This window comes from Ursus maritimus, unplaced genomic scaffold (genome assembly GCF_017311325.1).
Source record: "Ursus maritimus isolate PB19 unplaced genomic scaffold, ASM1731132v1 scaffold_11, whole genome shotgun sequence".
NCBI lineage: Eukaryota > Metazoa > Chordata > Mammalia > Carnivora > Ursidae > Ursus > Ursus maritimus.
Genome location: NW_024423453.1, coordinates 20,738,944 through 20,758,009, shown reverse-complemented (window position 1 = coordinate 20,758,009; position 19,066 = coordinate 20,738,944). Strand labels below are relative to the sequence as shown.

Genomic DNA, 19,066 nt, shown 5'->3' with positions numbered 1-19,066 from the left:
CTCTGTGCCTCCTGGATTTTGATGCCTGTTTCCTCCAAATTGGGGAAGTTCTCTACTGTAATTTGTTCCAATATATCTTCTGCACCCCCTCCTCTCTCTCTTTCCTCTTCTTCTGGGATTCCAATTATTTTAATATTGTTTCACTTTACGGTATCACTTATCTCTCAAACTCCCCCCTCGTGATCCAGTAGTTGTTTATCTTTTTATCAGCTTCTTTATTCTCCATCATTTGGTCTTCTATATCACTAATTCTCTTTTCTGCCTCAATTATCCTAGCAGTTAGAGCCTCCATTTTTTATTGCATCTCATTAATAGCCTTTTTGATTTGATTAGGTTTTAGTTATTTTAGTTCTCCAGAAAGGGATTCTCTAGTGTTTTCTATGCTTTTTTCAAGCCCAGCTAGTATCTTTATAATCATTATTCTGAACTCTAGTTCCAACATCTTACTTATATCCATACTGATTAGGTCTCTGGCAGTCAGGACTGCCTCTTGTTCTCCTTTTTGAGGTGTTTTTCCATTTTGTCATTCTTGCAGAAAGTGGTTGCTTTTCTATTTGTAGAGTTGCAGCTATCCTTTTCTTAAATCTCCAGTTGAGTTCACAGGTGTTCAAAATGATTTGATAGCTATCTAGCTGAATTCCTGGGACCAGAAGAAACTAAGGTCTCCTACTCCTCTACCATCCTGGACTATCTGGGTGGTCAATTTCTTTTCTTTTCTTTTTAAAAAATATTTATTTATTTTTAAAGATTTTATTTATTTGGGGCACCTAGGTAGCATAGTCGTTAAGCATCTGCCTTTGGCTCAGGGCGTGATCCAGGTGTTCCGGGATCAAGTCCCACATTGGGCTCCTCTGCTGGGAGCGTGCTTCTTCCTCTCCCACTCCCCTGCTGTGTTCCCTCTCTCGCTGGCTATCTCTCTGTCAAATAAATAAATAAAATCTTTTAAAAAAATTTATTTATTTATTTGAGAGAGATAATAAGAGAGAGCAAAAGCACACAAGCGGGAGAAGCAGCAGAGAAACAGGCTCCCCACTGAGCAGGGAGCCCGATGCAGGGCACAATCCCAGAACCCTGGGATCATGACCTGAGCCTAAAGGCAGACACTTAACCGACTAAGCCACCCAGGCACCCTGGGGCTGGTCAATTTCTGCTCTATTAGAATAAGCCATACATTTGCATTGCATGATTTTTTTATATCTATATTTTATTTTAAAATGAAGAATCTTAAAAACTAAAAAGTACTACTGCTTTTTAACAAATTTGTGCTTCTTTTTAAAAATGTGAATCATTAAACACAATAAACTTTTCCCCCCAAGGTTACGCAGAGATTAAAAATACTTACTCCACAGTATTCAAGCATGTGAATAATTTCTTCTTCATAAACTGTCTGTGTATAATACTGCTTTTCCAGCTCCCTCCAATTAATCGACTTACTTAGCACACCCTGAAATAACAAACTACGTTATCATTACATAAAACATTTTGTCCAGTAATTCTATTATTATTATGCAGAAAAGAGTAAACATATCAGGCTTGAACTTCCTATCTCTAGAAAGCTCTGCTTCCGATGTTGGCCCTTGATTAGAGTCTGGAAACTTGACTTTTATTAAACAGTTCCTAACCCCAATATACAACTTTCTAAATGACAAAGTGGGTCACTGTGCTGAAACTGCTTGTACAATGTAGTTTCTGCTGAAAATGTACTTTCCATCTGCAGTTTTGGTACATGTGAGACAGAGGGAGCCTAAGTGACTGACTCCTGATAACCCTGGGCTGCCAGGCCCAACTGAGCTTCACTCACGGACAGTTTGCACATACTGTCACAACCCATTGCTAGACGAATTAAACCCATCCTGTGAGATTCCAATGGAAGGTTGTGCCTGATTTCCTCTGGATTTTGCCCCATGTTCCTTATCCCTTTGCTGATTCTGTATTGTATCCTTTTGATATAATAAGTCTTAGTCATGAATCAGTCCTGTGATACCTTTTAGAGTATCAGCAAACCTGGAGGTGGTTTTGGGAACCCCCAAAACAATTAACTTTAATTATATATAGCTATCTAAATATTAATTGCAATTAAATTACCGTAGTGAAGACCCCAGATGCCGTGGACCAGGACAGACATGGAATCAATGGCATGGGCTTAGGCCAGTTGGATACTGCTAAGGAAGCCATCTGCAATATGTTTAACAGTCAGTTAGAGAGCTTCTGTTCACATTTCTATTCATTAAAATGAAAAGTATTTAATATTAAGAAATAGTCTGAGTAGTAATTGGTGAGATTAGATATGAACACAAAATCTCTAAATACTTGGGCAATCTGGCTGGCTCAGTCAGTAGAACACAGGACTATTGCTCTCAGGACTGTAAGTTCAAGCCTCACGTTGGGTATAGAGATTACTTAAAAATAAAATCTTTTTTAAAAAGTCTCTCAATACTCATGAGAATATCTAGCAAGCTTCTGAAACTCCCCAAATCATAAATTCAATGGCATGGAACTTCCCCCTTAGAAAATAATAAAGTATGTTGGAGAATTTTAAGTAATCTCAATACCCTTCATAGAGAACTACTTTCTACTGGGTAAATATAGAGCAAAGAGGCTGAATGTAGATGCTGGGCGGCAAGCTAATCATATTCATTACCTAAATGACTTGCTCAGGTACAGCAAAATCACAACAATAAAATCTCAGACCTTTGGGGCTGACTGAAAAATGCTAAGAATTTGGTGAACTACAAACAGATTATGTAAGTGATATAAAACTATGGAATGTGTGTGTTTAGAAAAGGGAAAAGTTATTTTTGGCTAGAGGAATTAGAGAAGGCTTCATGAAATGGCTGTCTTTTAGGGGAAATGAGAGATGAGATCTTGTCTTCCATATAAAGAAGACAATATGATCAAAGGCAAGATGGTGAAAAAGTACAAAGGCAGGTAGGAAAACAGCCAATATAGTTTGGCTGGTCAATAGGGCACATGTGGCCAATGGGATGGGAGAGATAGTTAGGTCTGGAAAGGTTGAACAGTATCAGATCAGAGGTCCCTTTTGCTCTGTATATCGTGGGGAATTAATAAAGAAGTCTGAGCAAAGGAGCGGCATTGTCAAAGAAGTGATTCAAAGAAGCTAAAATGATAGCCATTTATATGATTGATTAGAGCAGGTAATACCTGAGATAGGAAAACCAGTATAGGAAGTAATTCAGGTGAAAGTTATAAAACCCCAATCTAGATAAAAACAATAGAAACACTAGTAGGTAGGAAAAGAAATCCTTTTCTAGCCCTCAAGTTCACTAATAATTTTTTCAAATTTTAATCAGTTTTTGAACTTAATTTTATAATTCAAATGACTTACAAAAAGCTGTAAGTATATATTTTGTTGTTGTTGTTTCTTTTTAAAGGTACTGAGTGGCTAGTGTGTCCAGGTAACAAACTAGAGCATATTACAAGCCCTTACTGAACCTATTGCTTCATGGAAAAAACATATTGCTAAACAAGTAATCACAGTGCAGTAAAATAAGCACTAATGAGAGATGAAGTACAGTTTGGGGTTAGGCTGGGAGTCAGGAAGACCTTCTTATAGGAAATAAGCTCTGGACAGGAACCAGAAGGGCAAACTGTTATTTTGGCTAGGAATGAGAGGGCCTCTGAGGGATGCTAGCACCTGGCATAGCTAGAGCCCGGTGCAATAGCAAGTCTTTGGCAGGTTTTAAGTAGGAGAGAACAGAGATGAAAGTTAAGAAAATCACTCTAGTTATGGTGTGGAGAAAAACTTAGAGGAAGATTAATGAGAGAAAAGACGAGAGACAGAGAAACCAATTAGGAGGTTGTTTTAGTACACTCTAGAAGACAAAGTAAAATAGATTGGTGACACTGGGGATGGAGGTAAGAGATAAACGAAAAGTATTTTCCAAATTTGCTATCTTCATCATTTTAACAGCAAAATAAGGTATTTATACTTGAGATGTGAAAAGTTGAGTTTTATAAAAATCAACTTTTATTTATTTTTTAAAAATCAACTTTTAATAAAATATTAAATCCAATATCTGAGCTATAACTGTGAAATAAGTAGTACAATCAATGTCTACATAAATCATACCAAAAAAATTATTATAACTGGAACAAAGTTTGGAACCTGTTTCTGCTTTGCCAAAACTAAAATTAATTCTATACCGAAAGTGAATTTTTAAAATAACTACATTCGCTAGATTTTATGAACATAATCACAATTAAATATCAGTTGAAATTAAAAGGCTTACGTGTCCTCCCATGGATATTCCGGTCATTCCTAGAGGTCCATAGCCCTCTCTCTCTAGCCAGTGCAAGAGAGCTGCAGATTCTAAAACAAGAGCTCCTCCCATCACAAAAAGGTCAGACACATTTTTTAAGCTGGACCTTCTAGCCTCACAAGACAAAAGAGAAAATTATTTATGTATTTACATTTTAACATATGCAAATTTACAACAGGCAGCCAGACTTCATGTTTTTCTTTTAAAGGACCAGTTAGCTAAGTAAAACAATGGAATAAACTGATAGAATTAGAGAGCTAACATTATTCTGCAATTAATTAAAACTATTTTTAAAAGCTATATATGCTTTTTATTGAATCTTAACTGAATTTCAATTATTTAACTATTTTGAAGCCTAGGAAATAATATTTATTTGAGAGCACTTACAAAAACTGTTAAAAAAACCAATTCATAGTTGTCCCTCCTATTATTACAATAGAACTTAAAGCATATAAATTTTAAAAAAGCAATGTAAAAGAATTTAACCTAATACTCATGTATTTCCAAAATCTTAGATGTTGCTTATTTTCACAAAATACATAATTTATGAATATAATCAACTAGAAATTTTTTTTATTTTTAAACTGTAGTATAATTAACATAGTATTATTTTCAGATATGTATGTATACATACATATATATGCATATATATGTGTGTGTGTATACACACACACACACTACTCAGTGCTCACCATGGTAATTGTAGTCACCATCTGTCACTATACAGTGTTATTACAATATTCTTGACTATGTTCCCCATGCTGTACTTTTGATCTCCATGACTTATTTATTTTATAATTAAAAGTTGGGTGGAAAAGTAATTTTTTATAAAATACACGTTTTAATTAACTTACTAATTCAACTAGAATTTCCTGTCTTTAGAAATTAATTTTAAATGTAAGTACATTTCCTTAGAAGTACTTAAATGATATTTTTTGGGGGGGCACCTGGGTGGCTCAGTTGGTTAAGCATCTGCCTTCGGCTCAGGTCAAGATCCCAGGGTCCTGGGATTGAGTCCTGCATCAGGCTCCCTGCTCAGCAGGACCCTGCTTCCCTCTCTCCCTCTGCTTGCTGCTCCCCCTGCTTGTACTCTCTCTGTCTCAATCTCTGTCAAATAAATAAAATCTTAAAAAAAAAAAAGAAGTACTTAAATGACCTTTTTAGATTTCAGAACCATTCTTACACAGGCATACTCATTTTCTTGCACTTTGGAGTTACTGTATTTCTTAGAAATTGAAGGTTTATGGCAACTCTGTGTTAAGTCTTTTGGTGCTATTTTTTCCAACAGCATTTCCTAACTTCTTGTCTCTGTCACATTTTAGTAATTCTTACAATATTTAAAAACTTTTTTGTTATTGTATTTGTTATGGTGATCTGTGATGTTACTGTTGTAATTGTTTTGGGGCACCATGGAACTGCACCCTATATAAGATGGCAAACTAAATGGATAAATGTCATGTATGTTCTGACTGCTCCACTGACTGGCTGTTCTCCACCTCTGTCTCTCTCTCCCACCTTCCTATTCCCCAAGACATAACAACCTTGAACATAGGCAAGTTAATAATCCTACAATGGCTTCCATGTTCAAGTGAAAAGAGAAGTCACAGATCTCTCACTTGCATGTGACTCTTGATCTTGGAGTTTCGAGCCCTATGTTGAGTATTGAGATTACTTAAAAATAAAATCTTAAAAATAAACAAACAAAAAATAAATAAATAGAAATCAAAAGCTAGAAATGATTAAACTCAGTGAGGAAGGGATGTCAAAAGCTGAAATAGGCCAAAAGCTAGGCCTCATGCAGCAGTCAAGTTGCGCATGCAAAGGAAAAGTTCTTGAAGGAAATTAAAAGTACTACTCCAGTGAACACACAAAATAGAAAGTAAGTCTTCTTGCCAATGCAGATAAGTTTTACTAGTCTGGATAGAAAATCAAAACAGCCACAACATTCCCTTAGGTCAGAGCCTATTCCAGAGGAAGGTCCTACCTCTCTTCAATTCTATGAAGGCTGAGGAGGTGAAGAAGCTGCAGAAGAACAGTTTGAAGCTAAAAGAGGTTGGCTCATGAGATTTAAGAAAGGAAGCCATTGGAGCACATGGGTGGCTCAGTGGGTTAAGCGACTGACTTGATTTCAGCTCAGGTCATGATCTCAGAGTCCCCAGATTAAGCCCCGCTTCAGGCTCCACACTCAGCAGGGAGTCCACTTGAGATTCTCTCTCTCTCTGCTCCTCTCCCCACTCTTGCATGCTCTAAAGTAAAATAAATCTTAAAAAAAAAAAAAAAAAAAAAAAAGGAAGGAAGGGAAGGAAGGAAGCCATCTCTATAACATAAAAGTACAAGGTGAAGCAGTAAGTGTGGATATGGAAGCTACAGCCAAGTTATCCAGAAGATCTAGCTAAGATAATTAATGAAGACTGCTACATTAAACAACAGATTTTCTTTACTTTTTAAAAAGATTTTGTTTAATTAATTAAATTTTATTTTATTTTATTTTATTTTAGGGGGAGAGAGAGAGCATGCGAATGGAGGGTGGGGGAGAGGGAAAGGAGGAGAGAATCCTCAAGCTGAGGCAGGGCTCTATCCCATGACCCTGAGATCATGACCTAAGCCAAAATCAAGAGTCAGACGCTTAATCAACTGAGCCACTCTGGCATCCAACAGATTTTTTTTTCTTTCTTCCTTCCTTCCTTTTTAAAAGATTTTATTTATTCATTTGACAGAGAGAGAGAGGGAGAGTGAGCACAAGCAGGGGGAGCAGCAGAGGGAGAGGGAGAAGCAGGCTCCCTGCTGAGTACGGAGCCGGATGCGGAGCTTGATCCTAGGACCCTGGGACCACGACCTGAGCCAAAGGCAGACGCCGCTCAACAACAGATTTCCAATGTAGAAAAATAGCATTCTGTTGGAAGAAGATGCCATCTAGGACTTTCATAGCTAGAGAGGAGATGTCAATGCCCAGCTTCAAAGCTTCAAAGGAGGGCTGCCTCTCTTGTTAGGGGCTAATGCAGCTGGCGTCTTTAAGCTGAAGCCAGGACTCATTTGCCATTTCAAAAATCCTAGGGCTCTTGAGAATTATGCTATATCTACTATGCCTTGCTCTATAAATGGAAAAACAAAGCTCAGATGACAGTGCATCTGTTGACAACATGGTTACGGAATATTTTAAGCCCACTGTTGAGACCTACTTGCTCAGAAAAAAAGATTCCTTCCAAAATGTGACTGCACTGCACTGACAATGCACTTGGTTACCCAAGAGCTTTGATGGGGATGTACAACCAGATTAATGTTTACAGGCCTGCTAACACAACATCCATTCTATAGCACATGGATCAAGGAATAATTTTGACTTTCAAGTCTTACTATTTAAGAACTACATTTCATAAGGCTATAGCTACCGTAGATAGTGACTCCTCTGATGGATCTGGCCAAAACCAATTGAAAACCTTCTGGAAAAGGGTCACCATTTTAGATGCCAGTAAGATCACTTGTGATTCATGGGAAGAGGTCAAAATATCAACATTTACAGGAGTTTGTAAGAATCTGATTCCAACCCTCATGGATGACTTTGACTTTCAGTAGAGTAAGTAACTGCAGATGTGGTAGAAATAGCAAAGGAACTAGAATTAAGTAAAGCCTGAATTGCTGCAATCTCATGATAAACCTTTAATGGATGAGGAACTGCTTCTTATGGATGAGCAAAGAAAATGCTTTCTTGGGATGGAATCTAAACGTGGCAAAGATGCTGTGAAAACTGCTGAATGACAACAAAGGATTTAGAGTATTATATAAACTTAGTTGATAAATCAGTGTCAGGGTTTGAGAGGACGGACTCCAATTTTGAAAGTTCTATTGTGGGTAAAACACACATGCTTCACAGAAACAGCATCACATGCTTCAGAGAAATTGTGAAAGGAAGAGTAAATTGATATGGCAAACTTCATTATTGTTTTAAGACATTACCAGCCACCTAACCTTCAGTAACCACCACCCTGATCAGTCAGCAGCCACCAACACTGAGCCAAGACCCTCCAACAACAAAGATTATGACTCACTGAAAGCTCTGATGATGGTTAGCATTTTTTAGCAATAAAGCTATTTTATTTTATTTTATTTTATTTTATTGAAATATAGTTGACACAAAATGTTACATTAGTTTCAGGTGTACAACATAGTGAGTTGACAAGTCCAAATGATTTACTATGCTCACCACAAGTGTAGCTACCATCTGTCACCATATAGCACTATTACAATACCAATGACTATATTTCCTATGCGGTACCTTTTATTCCTGTGACTTATTCATTCCATAACTGGAAGCAATAAAATGTATTTTTTAAAAGATCCATTTATTTATTTTATAGAGAGGTGGGGGGGGCAGTGGGAGATGGAGAGAGACAGACTCCCCACTGAGCAGGGAGCCCCGATACAGGGCTTTCTCCCATGACCCTGAGATCGTGACCCAAGCCGTAATGAAGAATCAGATGCTCAACTGACTGAGCCACCCAGGCGCCCCAGCAATAAAATATTTTTAAATTAAGGTATGTACATTGTTTCTTTAGACATAATGCTATTGCACACTTATAGAGTAGTGCACCATACTACAGTATAGTCTAAATATAATTTTTATATGCACTGGAAACCAAAAAATTAATTGAAGTTGCTTTATTGCAATATACCCTTTATTGCAGTGGTCTGGAACTGAACCCACAATATCTCCAAGGGATGCCTGTATAGTAATAAAAAAAAATAATACTATCTTATTACTGAAGTGTCCAAGTTAGAATCTATTTTCAAAATTGAGGTCATATAAAGACATACATGATTGGCTTCCAGATGAAACCTTGTCAAGGTATACAAAAATTCATTTTATCAATGGTTGTTTATTATGTGCATATGTAGAGTGATTATGTACAAAGAACTAGGTATCATAAGAATGCCAAGTTGTGAAAAACAGAATTCTGGCCCCCAAAGAGCTTATTATCCACTGTCCTACCACATCCTCTCAGAGCTCTAAGTCCATAAGGCAGAATTTATGGAAACTGTCAGTATAGAGCATACACGTGCTTCCTCATAAAAGAGCCCATGTATCCTTATTTGTTTCTTATCCTCATTCCAATTTTCTATTTATTATCACATAATTCCCCTGATTATTTATTTTGGCCTGGTATGAAAGTTTGAATTCTCAGGTACACCTCAGTTTGCTCTTTTAAAAAAGTTACTGATGTGGGGTTCTAGGACCATGGTTATTTATAACAGTGGATCCAGTTTCAAAATGTTTAACACCAAAAATAGGCATAAGATGCCTTTTAAAAAGAGATAAAAGTAATTGTTTATTATTTAAATTGCAAGCCATTTCTTACAATTAATTACTTGAAAAAAATCAAATATTTTATTTCTTGAATATATGATATGTGACAGAATATTTTATAAACAGGATTCTCACATCAATTCTTTGTGGAAGAAATTATATAGTATTTCCACTTCATAAATGAGGTAAGTAACAGTAACTTAGACCAAGGTCATACAATTATTAAATGGCAAGTTACAATTGCAACCCATGTCTGTGTGACTCCAAAGTCAAAGTCTTTCCATTAAACCCATGCTGGCCTCTAACTACAACTCAATCAACTCTTTTGGGTTTTTAAGCACCAATAAACAGGGTAAGAATGATATACCTAGTTCTGAATTCAGAACTTGGTTCCAGGGTAAGAATTCTTTTTTTTTTTTTTTTCTTTTTAAGATTTTATTTATTTGACAGAGAGAGAGACAGCGAGAGAGGGAACACAAGCGTGGGGGAGTGGGAGAAGGAGGCTTCCCGCCGAGCAGGGAGCCCTATGCGGGTCATGACCTGAGCCGAAGGCAGGCGCTTAACGACTGAGCCACCCAGGCGCCCCAGGACCTTGTCTTTTTGCTGTTATCTTCCCAGTGTCTTAGATCAAACATTTATTCAATGAGTGAAAACCAAACACCACATATAGATTATGGAAATGCAAAAAAATCGCCTTCAAAGTTCATTATTTTAAAAGACCAAAAAGAGATTATCTTCAGATTATCTATACTATAAACTGTAAGAATAAAGAGTAGTGTTTAATTCTACGAAGTAAATGTACTTTAAGAAGGAAAATATTTTAAGATTTCTTCAGTTACCATTTTACAAATATAATACATCTTCCATCAGCCTATTAAAATTTTACTATTTATCTCTTTATCAAACATTTTAAGTGAAAAAGCTTAAAATAAAAATTTAAGTCAACATTACCACTACTGTTTTATAACAGAATTTTTTCCCCAAATAACATTTGTGTTTTGTTTTGTATTTTAAAGATTTTATTTATTTATTTATTTATTTATTTATTTATTTATTTGCCAGAGAGAGAGAGAGAGCACAAGCAGGGGGATCGGCCAGCAGAGGGAGAAGCAGGCTCCCCGCTAAGCGAGAAGCCCAATGCGGGACTCGATTCCAGGACCCTGGGACCATGACCAGAGCCGAAGGCAGACGCTTAACCGACTGAGCCACCCAGGCATCCCCCAAATAACACTTGTATGTTAAACTCAGAAATGATTAACCAAAGACTAACAAAAATTTTAATTTAATTTGATATAAAGACTACAAAAGTGAAGGTGATACATACTTACATTTGGTCCTTGGGTTTCCTGCAGCCATTTAAGAATGTGGGTCAAAGAGAAAGTTTTAAAATAATTAAATACAGTCTGTGTCTCAAAACACATTAACTTAAGCAAAACAGTTACATTTGAACACAATTTGATACTGAAATAACTATATTCTAGTTATCTCAAATAGGCTGTTGAGGAGTTCTCAGGTTTTTCAACTTGATTATTTTTCTTTTTTCTTTTTAAAAACAGCTTTATTGATATCACATACCATACAATTCACCCACTTTAAGGGTACAGTTTAATATGTTTAGTATATCCACTGGGTTGTGCAATCTTCAACTTAATTTGTAAAATGAAGGGTGTTTTTTTCACTTTTATATGTTGATTATAGAAAAATCTAGAAAATACAGAAAAGCATATTAGAAGAAAAACTACTTCATCTACAGACAACCATATTAATATTTTGGTATATTTCCAGTATTTCTTCCTCATGCACAGTTTTTTTTAATGGATTTTTTTGTTTTTAGGTTTTTTGCATATCTATGTCATACCATGGAGTTTTGTCTCTTATTTTTGCATTATACTTTTCATATATTACTGTAAGCTTTTTAACAATAACTAACCATTAAAATTTACTGAATGTTTGTTATTTACCAGGCACCATTCTAAACAGTAGTAAGTACTTAATACTCGGAATTTCAGAGACTATTCCCATTTACCAATGGAAAAATTGAGGTTAAAATGTTAAGTAACACATCTGAGGTCATGAAGGTACTAAGTGGTAGAGCAAAAAACATAACCGACTGTGTAATATTCTAATATTATGAGCCACAATTTACTCAACTAATTATTAGACATTTAAGCTATTCCTAATGTCTTACTATTATAAATAAAGCTATATAAATATCTTTTCTCTCTTCTACCACTTTCTTAGTTCTTTTTTTTTTTTTTTTTTTTAGAGGGGGGCAGGGAAGAGGGAGAGGGAGAGAGAAAATCCTAAGCAGCTCTACGCCCAGCACCTGAGCCCAATGCAGGACTCAATCTCACAACCCTGAGATCATGACCTGAGCCAAAATCCAGTCTGACTAACTTAACCAATTGAGCCACCTAGGTGCTGCTCTTTTCTTAGTATTTTATCCTTAGAATAAATTTCCAAAAATCAAAATCACTCTGTCAAGAGACATAAAATTTTTAAGGCTCCTGACACATATGGTAAAAATGCTTTCCCAAAGGATTAAACTGGTTTTCACAGCCATTAGTAATAAGAGTGCCTATTTTTTTTTTTTTTACAATAGCCTCACAACTACTGCATTTTATTTTTTTAATCTTTGGTAATGTTGCTTTAACTTTACATTTCTCTTATTACCAGCAACGTTGAACATTTCTTTATATCTGTGCATCACTTTCGTTTCTTCTTCTGGGAATAGTCTGACGTCATCTTGAAAATTAAGTTAAGTACTGTTCTAAACCTCAACTGATGACTTAAATGTAAATGCATTTAAAACACAGGGTTTCCTTAATAGTGAACATTTCACTTAATATTAAAGTCCAGCAGAAGTTTCACAAGAAAAAGAAGTATGATTTATCTTTATTATACAGTAGAAGCATAATCCCTACATTGGGTTTAGGCATGAAAACAATTTTTTACTTCTTTTCGTTCTTGCTTCTTAAATATTTTTTGAACTGACAACTAAATTTAACTGGTTTAGAAAAGCTGGTTACTATCTATCATTCCTTTTGATGATTAAATCTATCAATAAATAAATAAAAGATTTCTAGGTATCACAAAAGGATATAATAAGGGTTTTCTAACAACAAAGAAGCCATTCGGGCTTCTTTAATCATAGGACGAGCCATTAGTGTTCGTCGTCTCCAGTAATGCTAAGGAAAGAGAAGATGACATACTTAACGAATATAATAACCACATCTGTGTTACACAATGTGTTAACAAATTAGGGATTAAGGCATTATAATAGAGTCTTACATGATCTCCTGTTCCAGCAAGATGAATGCATACAGGTTTATATTTGCTGTTCCATTCTTTAGGAACAATAAATTGGAACCTATTTAAAATAAAACACATCTGTGAAATTCTCTTTAAAAGGTTTTTAACACAAACTTTCAATTTGTAAAAGTTACATAATTAAATTATGTGGGAGAAAAGATCATTCAGAATTTTGACATTCAAATTATGATTAAATAATGTTTACACAAAGGCAATTAGGATATTATAAATTTGCTTTCGTTAGGATATTAAAACATTCAGTACAATATAAACAGAATTTACTGTAATCACTTTTACCTCATTCAATACCACAACTTTATAAATGCATAATGAAATATTCTTATTTTGCAGAGATATCAATATATATGAGTAAGTCTTAGAAAAAACAACTCTTTAGATAGCTCTGCTTTTTCTCCTTGTAGGAATAATGCTTAGTTGTACAAGCTATTAATGTATTAATAAAACAGTTTGTTATCAATTTTGCTTTTCAATCTGGAGTATAAAAGCAATCCACGGCAGAAAAAACAGTTTTCCCTATTTGTTGTCTTCTTATTGTAGTATTTTGCCTTTTATTTAATGTTTTTTCCCATTTTAGCCATCTTTAAGTTATACGGTTCAGTGGCATTTAGTACATTTACATTTTGTGCAACAATCACCGCCATTCATCTTTAGAACTTTATCTTCCCAAACTGATTTATTTATCTTTTTAATTTCCTTAGCAGTAGATATTTTAGAATTATTATCCTAGTATAATACTGCACTCGGTCAGCTCAAGGTTTGACCTTAGGTAGCTGCATTCTCAGGCAACATAAACAATTCTGAGCTTATTTTGCTTGGGCAGGGGACAATATCACTAGTTATCTATTATCAATAAATTATTCAATACAGAACATAGACAAGTATATTTAGAAGGGTTCAATGATTATTTCTGTTTTGTGCTCATGGGAACTAACTCTTAATTTTTAATCTCATAAAACTAGCAATGTTAACAACTCTGCTTTGTTTTGCATTCTCAGAACTGTCCTGCTTCTTGAAATTTTGATGATTTGTGGTAAATGAAAACATTTAAAAATGTTTTCCATAGAATGCTGGATACTTTCGCTATTTTTTTTCCTTCTGTCCCACAGCAGTGTATATACAGATTTCATTATGGAGAATAGCTTTAAATTAATAGGAATATTTTATTATAGTAATAACTGACCACTTGTGTAGCAGAGGCTCATTAATTAGTCTGTCTGCTCTTATTATAGTATCTTCTCACAGAGTATTTTCCAGTGCCCCATGATAAATAGGTATAGTTCGTGTGAGCTTCTCTGCTGTAGCTGATTGGGCCTGGAGTAGGCCAGATTAGGGCAATAAGATTTGTTCTTTTCGTAACCTGGAAGTAGGACAGACTCAAGATTCTGTTGAGCTTTTGGACATGAAAGCTCTGTGGAGGTGTGGTAGCTAGTCTTTGTCTGTTGCTTGAGAAACAGAGAAAGCTAACCTACCCACAGAGAAATGACATGGGTCATAAAGCAGAGATAAGAGACCATGAAGCATACAGGAATGGGAGGCAGGGGAATATCTATATAGAGCTTAATGGCTTCTAAAATCTCTCTTTTTAAAAATAAGATAAACATATACCATTAATTTCAGGTGTATAACATAATGATTTGATATATGTATATATTGTGAAATGATCACCACAATAAGTTTAGTTAACATCCATCACCACACCGCTACAAAATTCTTTTTTCTTGTGATGAGAACTTTTGTAAGATCTAGTCTCATATGATCTCACTGATATGTGGAATTTAAGAAACAAAACAGAGGATCATAGGGAAAGAGAGGAAAAAATAAAACAAGACAAAACCAGGAAGGGAGACAAATCGTTAAGAGACTCTTAATCTCAGGAAACAAGCTGAGGGTTGCTGGAGGGAAAGGGGGAGGGGGAGGGGGGTATCAGGGTAATGGACATTGGGGAGGGTATGTGTTGTAATGAGCACTGGGTAAATCACAGACTTGTACCCCTGAAACAAATAATACATTATATATTAACTGAATTTAAATTTAAAAAAAGAAAAAATATATAAAAATAAAATGAAATAAAAAAAAGATCTACTTCATAGCAATTTTCAAATATACAATATTTGGATCAACTCTAGTCACCATGCAGTACATTACATCCTCAAGACTTATCTATTTTATAACTGGAAGTTTGTACCTCTTGACCACTTTCATCCATTTCACCCACCCCCCACCTCCAACTCTGGCAACTACCAGTCTGTTCTCTGTATCTATGAGTTCAAGGTTGTTGTTTTGTTTTAGATTCTACATATAAGTGAGATCATATGGTATTTGTCTTTCTCTGTCTGACTTATTTCACTTAGCATAATGTTCTCAAGGTCCATCCATGTAGTTGCAAATGGGAGAATTTCCTTTTTTTTTTTTTTGTCAGAATGATACTGCACTTTCCATATATACCACTTCTTTATCCTTTTATCCATTGATGGACACTTAGGTTGTTTCCATGCTTTAACTATTATAAATAATGCTGCAGTGAACATAGGGGTACAGGTATCTTCCCAAGTTAACGTTCTTGCTTCCTTCAAATAAATATCAGAAGGGGAATTACTGGACCGTATGGTATTTCTATTTAAATTTTTTTAGGAACTTCCATACTGTTTCCCATAGTGGCTACAGCAATTTACATTCCCACCAATAGTACCCAAGGGTTCCCTTTTCTCCACATCCTCACCATCATTTGTTATCTCTTGTCTTTTTGACAACAGCCATTCTAACAGGTGTGAGGTGATATCTCATTGTGGTTTTGCTTTTGGTACTTGGTATTTGGGGATCTGTTTTTATGCCATACCATTTCCCTGATGATTAGTGATGTTGAGTACCTGTTGATGTATGTATGTCTTCTTTGGAAAAATGTCTATTTAGTTCCTCTGCCCATTTTTTAATCATTTGTTTTTTTGCTATTAAGCTGTGTGAGTTTTTTATATATTTTAATATTAACCCCTTATCAGATATATGATTTGCAAATATTTTCTCCCATTTCACAGGTTGCCTTTTCATTTTGTTGATGGTCTCCTTTGTTGTGCAGAAGCTTTTTAGTTTGATGTAGTCCCAGTTGTTTATTTTTGCTTTTGTTGCCTTTTCTTTTGGTGTTAGATCCAAAAAATCAACTCTAAGACTGATGTCAAGGAGGTGACCGCCTATGTTTTCTTCTAGGAGTTTTACAGTTTCAGCCTTATGTTCAAGTCTTTACTCCATTTTGAGTTAATTTTTATTTGGTGCAAGACATTGGTCCAGTTTCATTCTTTTGCACATAGCTGTCCAGTCTAATACTATTCATTGAAAAGATTCTCCCCATAGTATATTCTTGGTTCTTTTGTCATAAATTGACCATATATGGTGGGTTTATTTCTGGGCTCTCTATTCTGTTTCATTGATCGATGTGTCCGTTTTTATGCCAATACCATACTCTTTTCACTACTACAGCTTTGTAGTATAATAGTTTGAAATCAGGGAGTGTGATGCCTCCAGATTTGTTCTTCCTACTCAAGGCTGCTTTGGCAGTCAGGTTTGTTTGCGATTCCATACAAAATTTAAGATTATTTGTTCTATTTCTTTGAAAAATGCCATTGGAATTTTGATAGAGGTTGCATTGCATCTGTAGATTGCAAACGTATGAACATTTTAACAATATTAATTCTTCCAATCTGTGAGCATGGAATATCTTTCCACTTATTTGTGTTATCTTCAATTTCTTTCATCAATGTCTTATAGTTTGCAGCATATAGGTCTTTCACCTCCTTGGTTAAATTTATTCCTAGGTATTTTATTCTTCTTGATGCAATTGTAAATAGGATTGTTTTCCTAATTTTTTCTTTCTGATGGCTTGTTATTAGTGTATAGAAATGCAATTGAATTTCTATTCTACAACTTTACTGAACTTGTTTATTAGTGGGTTCTTTTTTTAAGGTTTTATTTATTTGAGAGAGAGAGAGAGACACAGTGAGAGAGGGAACACAAGCAGGGGGAGTAGGAGAGGGAGAAGCAGGCTTCCCGCTGAGCGGGGAGCCCAATGCAGAGCTCGATCCCAGCACCCTGGCATCATGACCGGAGCCAAAGGCAGACGCTTAACAACTGAGCCACCCAGGCGCCCCTGAACTTGTTTATTAGTTCTAACAGTTTTTTGGTGGAGCCTTCAGGCTTTTCTATACATAATATCATGTCATCTGTAAACAGAGACAGTTTTACTTCTTCCTTTCTGATTTGCATGCCTTTCTTTTTCTTGCCTAATTGCCCTGGCTAGGACTTCCAACATTCTGTTGAATAAAATGGTGACAGTGTGCATACTTGTCTTGTTCCTAATATTAGAGGAAAAGATTTTAGTTTTTCACCATTTAGTATGATGTTAGCTATGAGCCTGTCATATATAGCCTTTATTATATTGACATATGTTCCTTCTATAAAGTTTGTTGAGAGTTTTCATCATAAATGGATGTTGAATTTTGTGAAATGCTTTTCCTATTTCTATTGAGATCAACATATGATTTTTATCCTTTATTTTGTCTGCGTGGTATATCACAGTGATTGTCTTGCACATGTTGAACCATCTTTGTATCCCTGGGATAAATCCCACTTAATCATGGTATATGATCTTTTTTGTGTATTGTTGAATTTGGATTGCTAGTATTTTATTGGGGATTTTTACATCCATGTTCAGTAGGAATATTGGCTTGTAATTTACTCTTCTTATGGCTTCCTTGTCTGGTTTTGGTATCAAGGTAATGTTGGCCTTGTAAAATGATTTTAGAAGGTTCCCTCCTCTTCAATTTTTTCAAAAAGTTTGAAAAGGATTATTATTAATTCTTCAAATGTTTGGCAGAATTCACCAATGTAGCCATCTGGTCCTCAACTTGTCTATTTGGGAAATTTTTGATTACTGATTAAATCTCCTTATAGGTTATTGGTCTGTTCAGATTTTGTATCTATTCATGATTAAGTCTTGGTAGGTTGCACATTTCTAGGAATTTATTCATTTCTTCTAGGTTGTCCAATTGGTTGGTGTATAATTATTCACAGTAGTCTCTTATGATTCTTTGTGATGTGATATCAACTGTAACGACTCCTCTTTCATTTCTAATTTTACTTGAGACCTCTCTCTTTATTTCTTTGTAGTCCAACTAAAAGTTTGTCTATTTTGCTTATCTTTTCAAAAACACAGCTCTTAGTTTCATTGATCTTTTCTATTATCTTTATAGTCACTATTTATTTCATTTCTGATCTATACTAATTCCTTCCTACTACTAACTTTGGGCTTAGTTTGTTTCTTCTTTTTTTTAGTTCCTGGTGTAAACTTAGGTTGTTTATTTTAATAAAAGATCTTTCATTTTGCTTAATGTAGGTGTTTATGACTATGCTTCTGCTGTACTCCATAAGTTTGGGTATGTTGTATTTCCATTATCATTGGTCCTAAGGTGTTTTTTGATTTCTCTTTTGATTTCTTCTTTGACCCACTGGTGTTTCAATAGCATGTTTAATCTACACATATTTGTGAGTTTTCCAGTTGTGCTCCTGTCTCTAGTTTCACACCAATGTGGTTGGAAAAGATGCTTGATATGATTTCAATTTCTTACATTTATTAAGATTTGTTTTGTGACTAATATATGATCTATCCTGGTGAATAGCTCCCTGTGCATTTTGAAAGACTGTGTATTCTGATGCTGTTGGATACAATGTTTTATGAATATCTGTTAAGTCCATCTGGTCTAATGGATAGTTTGAGCTCAATGTTTTCTTACTGATTTTGTCTGGATTATCTATCCGTTGTTGCAAGTCAAGTATCAAAGCTCCCTACTGTTATTGTATTGCTGCCTTCAAGTTAATTTTTTTCTATATATTTATAGTTCCTATGTTGGGTACATAAATATTTACAAATGTTATATCCTTTCATTAGACTGATGCCTTTATCATTATATAATGACCTTCTGTGTCCCTTATCCAACTTTAAGACAAAGTCTAGTTTGTATGGTATAATATAGCTACCTGTACTTTCTTTTGATTTTCATTTGTACAGAGTATCTTTTTCCAACCCTTCACTTTCAGTCGGTGTATGTCCTTATATCTGAAGTGAGTCTCTCTTTAACAGAGAGAGAGTAAGCAAGTTCAGCAG

The 19,066-nt window shown here is 35.1% G+C and overlaps 1 protein-coding gene across 2 annotated transcripts in view; it reads right to left on the bottom strand.

Moving 5' to 3' along the window:
• Window positions 1-19,066, bottom strand: part of ABHD18 (abhydrolase domain containing 18) — a 49,829-nt gene that overhangs the window by 9,122 nt on the left and 21,641 nt on the right. Inside the window, exons 5-10 of one of the 2 annotated variants that reach the window (XM_008699720.2) lie at window positions 12,874-12,952; window positions 12,686-12,770; window positions 10,911-10,938; window positions 4,251-4,389; window positions 2,086-2,175; window positions 1,343-1,444 (exon numbers count right to left, since the gene is read on the bottom strand). In XM_008699720.2, coding sequence (XP_008697942.1) covers window positions 1,343-1,444; window positions 2,086-2,175; window positions 4,251-4,389; window positions 10,911-10,938; window positions 12,686-12,770; window positions 12,874-12,952 — 523 coding nt within the window. The other variant, XM_040626294.1, reaches the window with a different exon arrangement.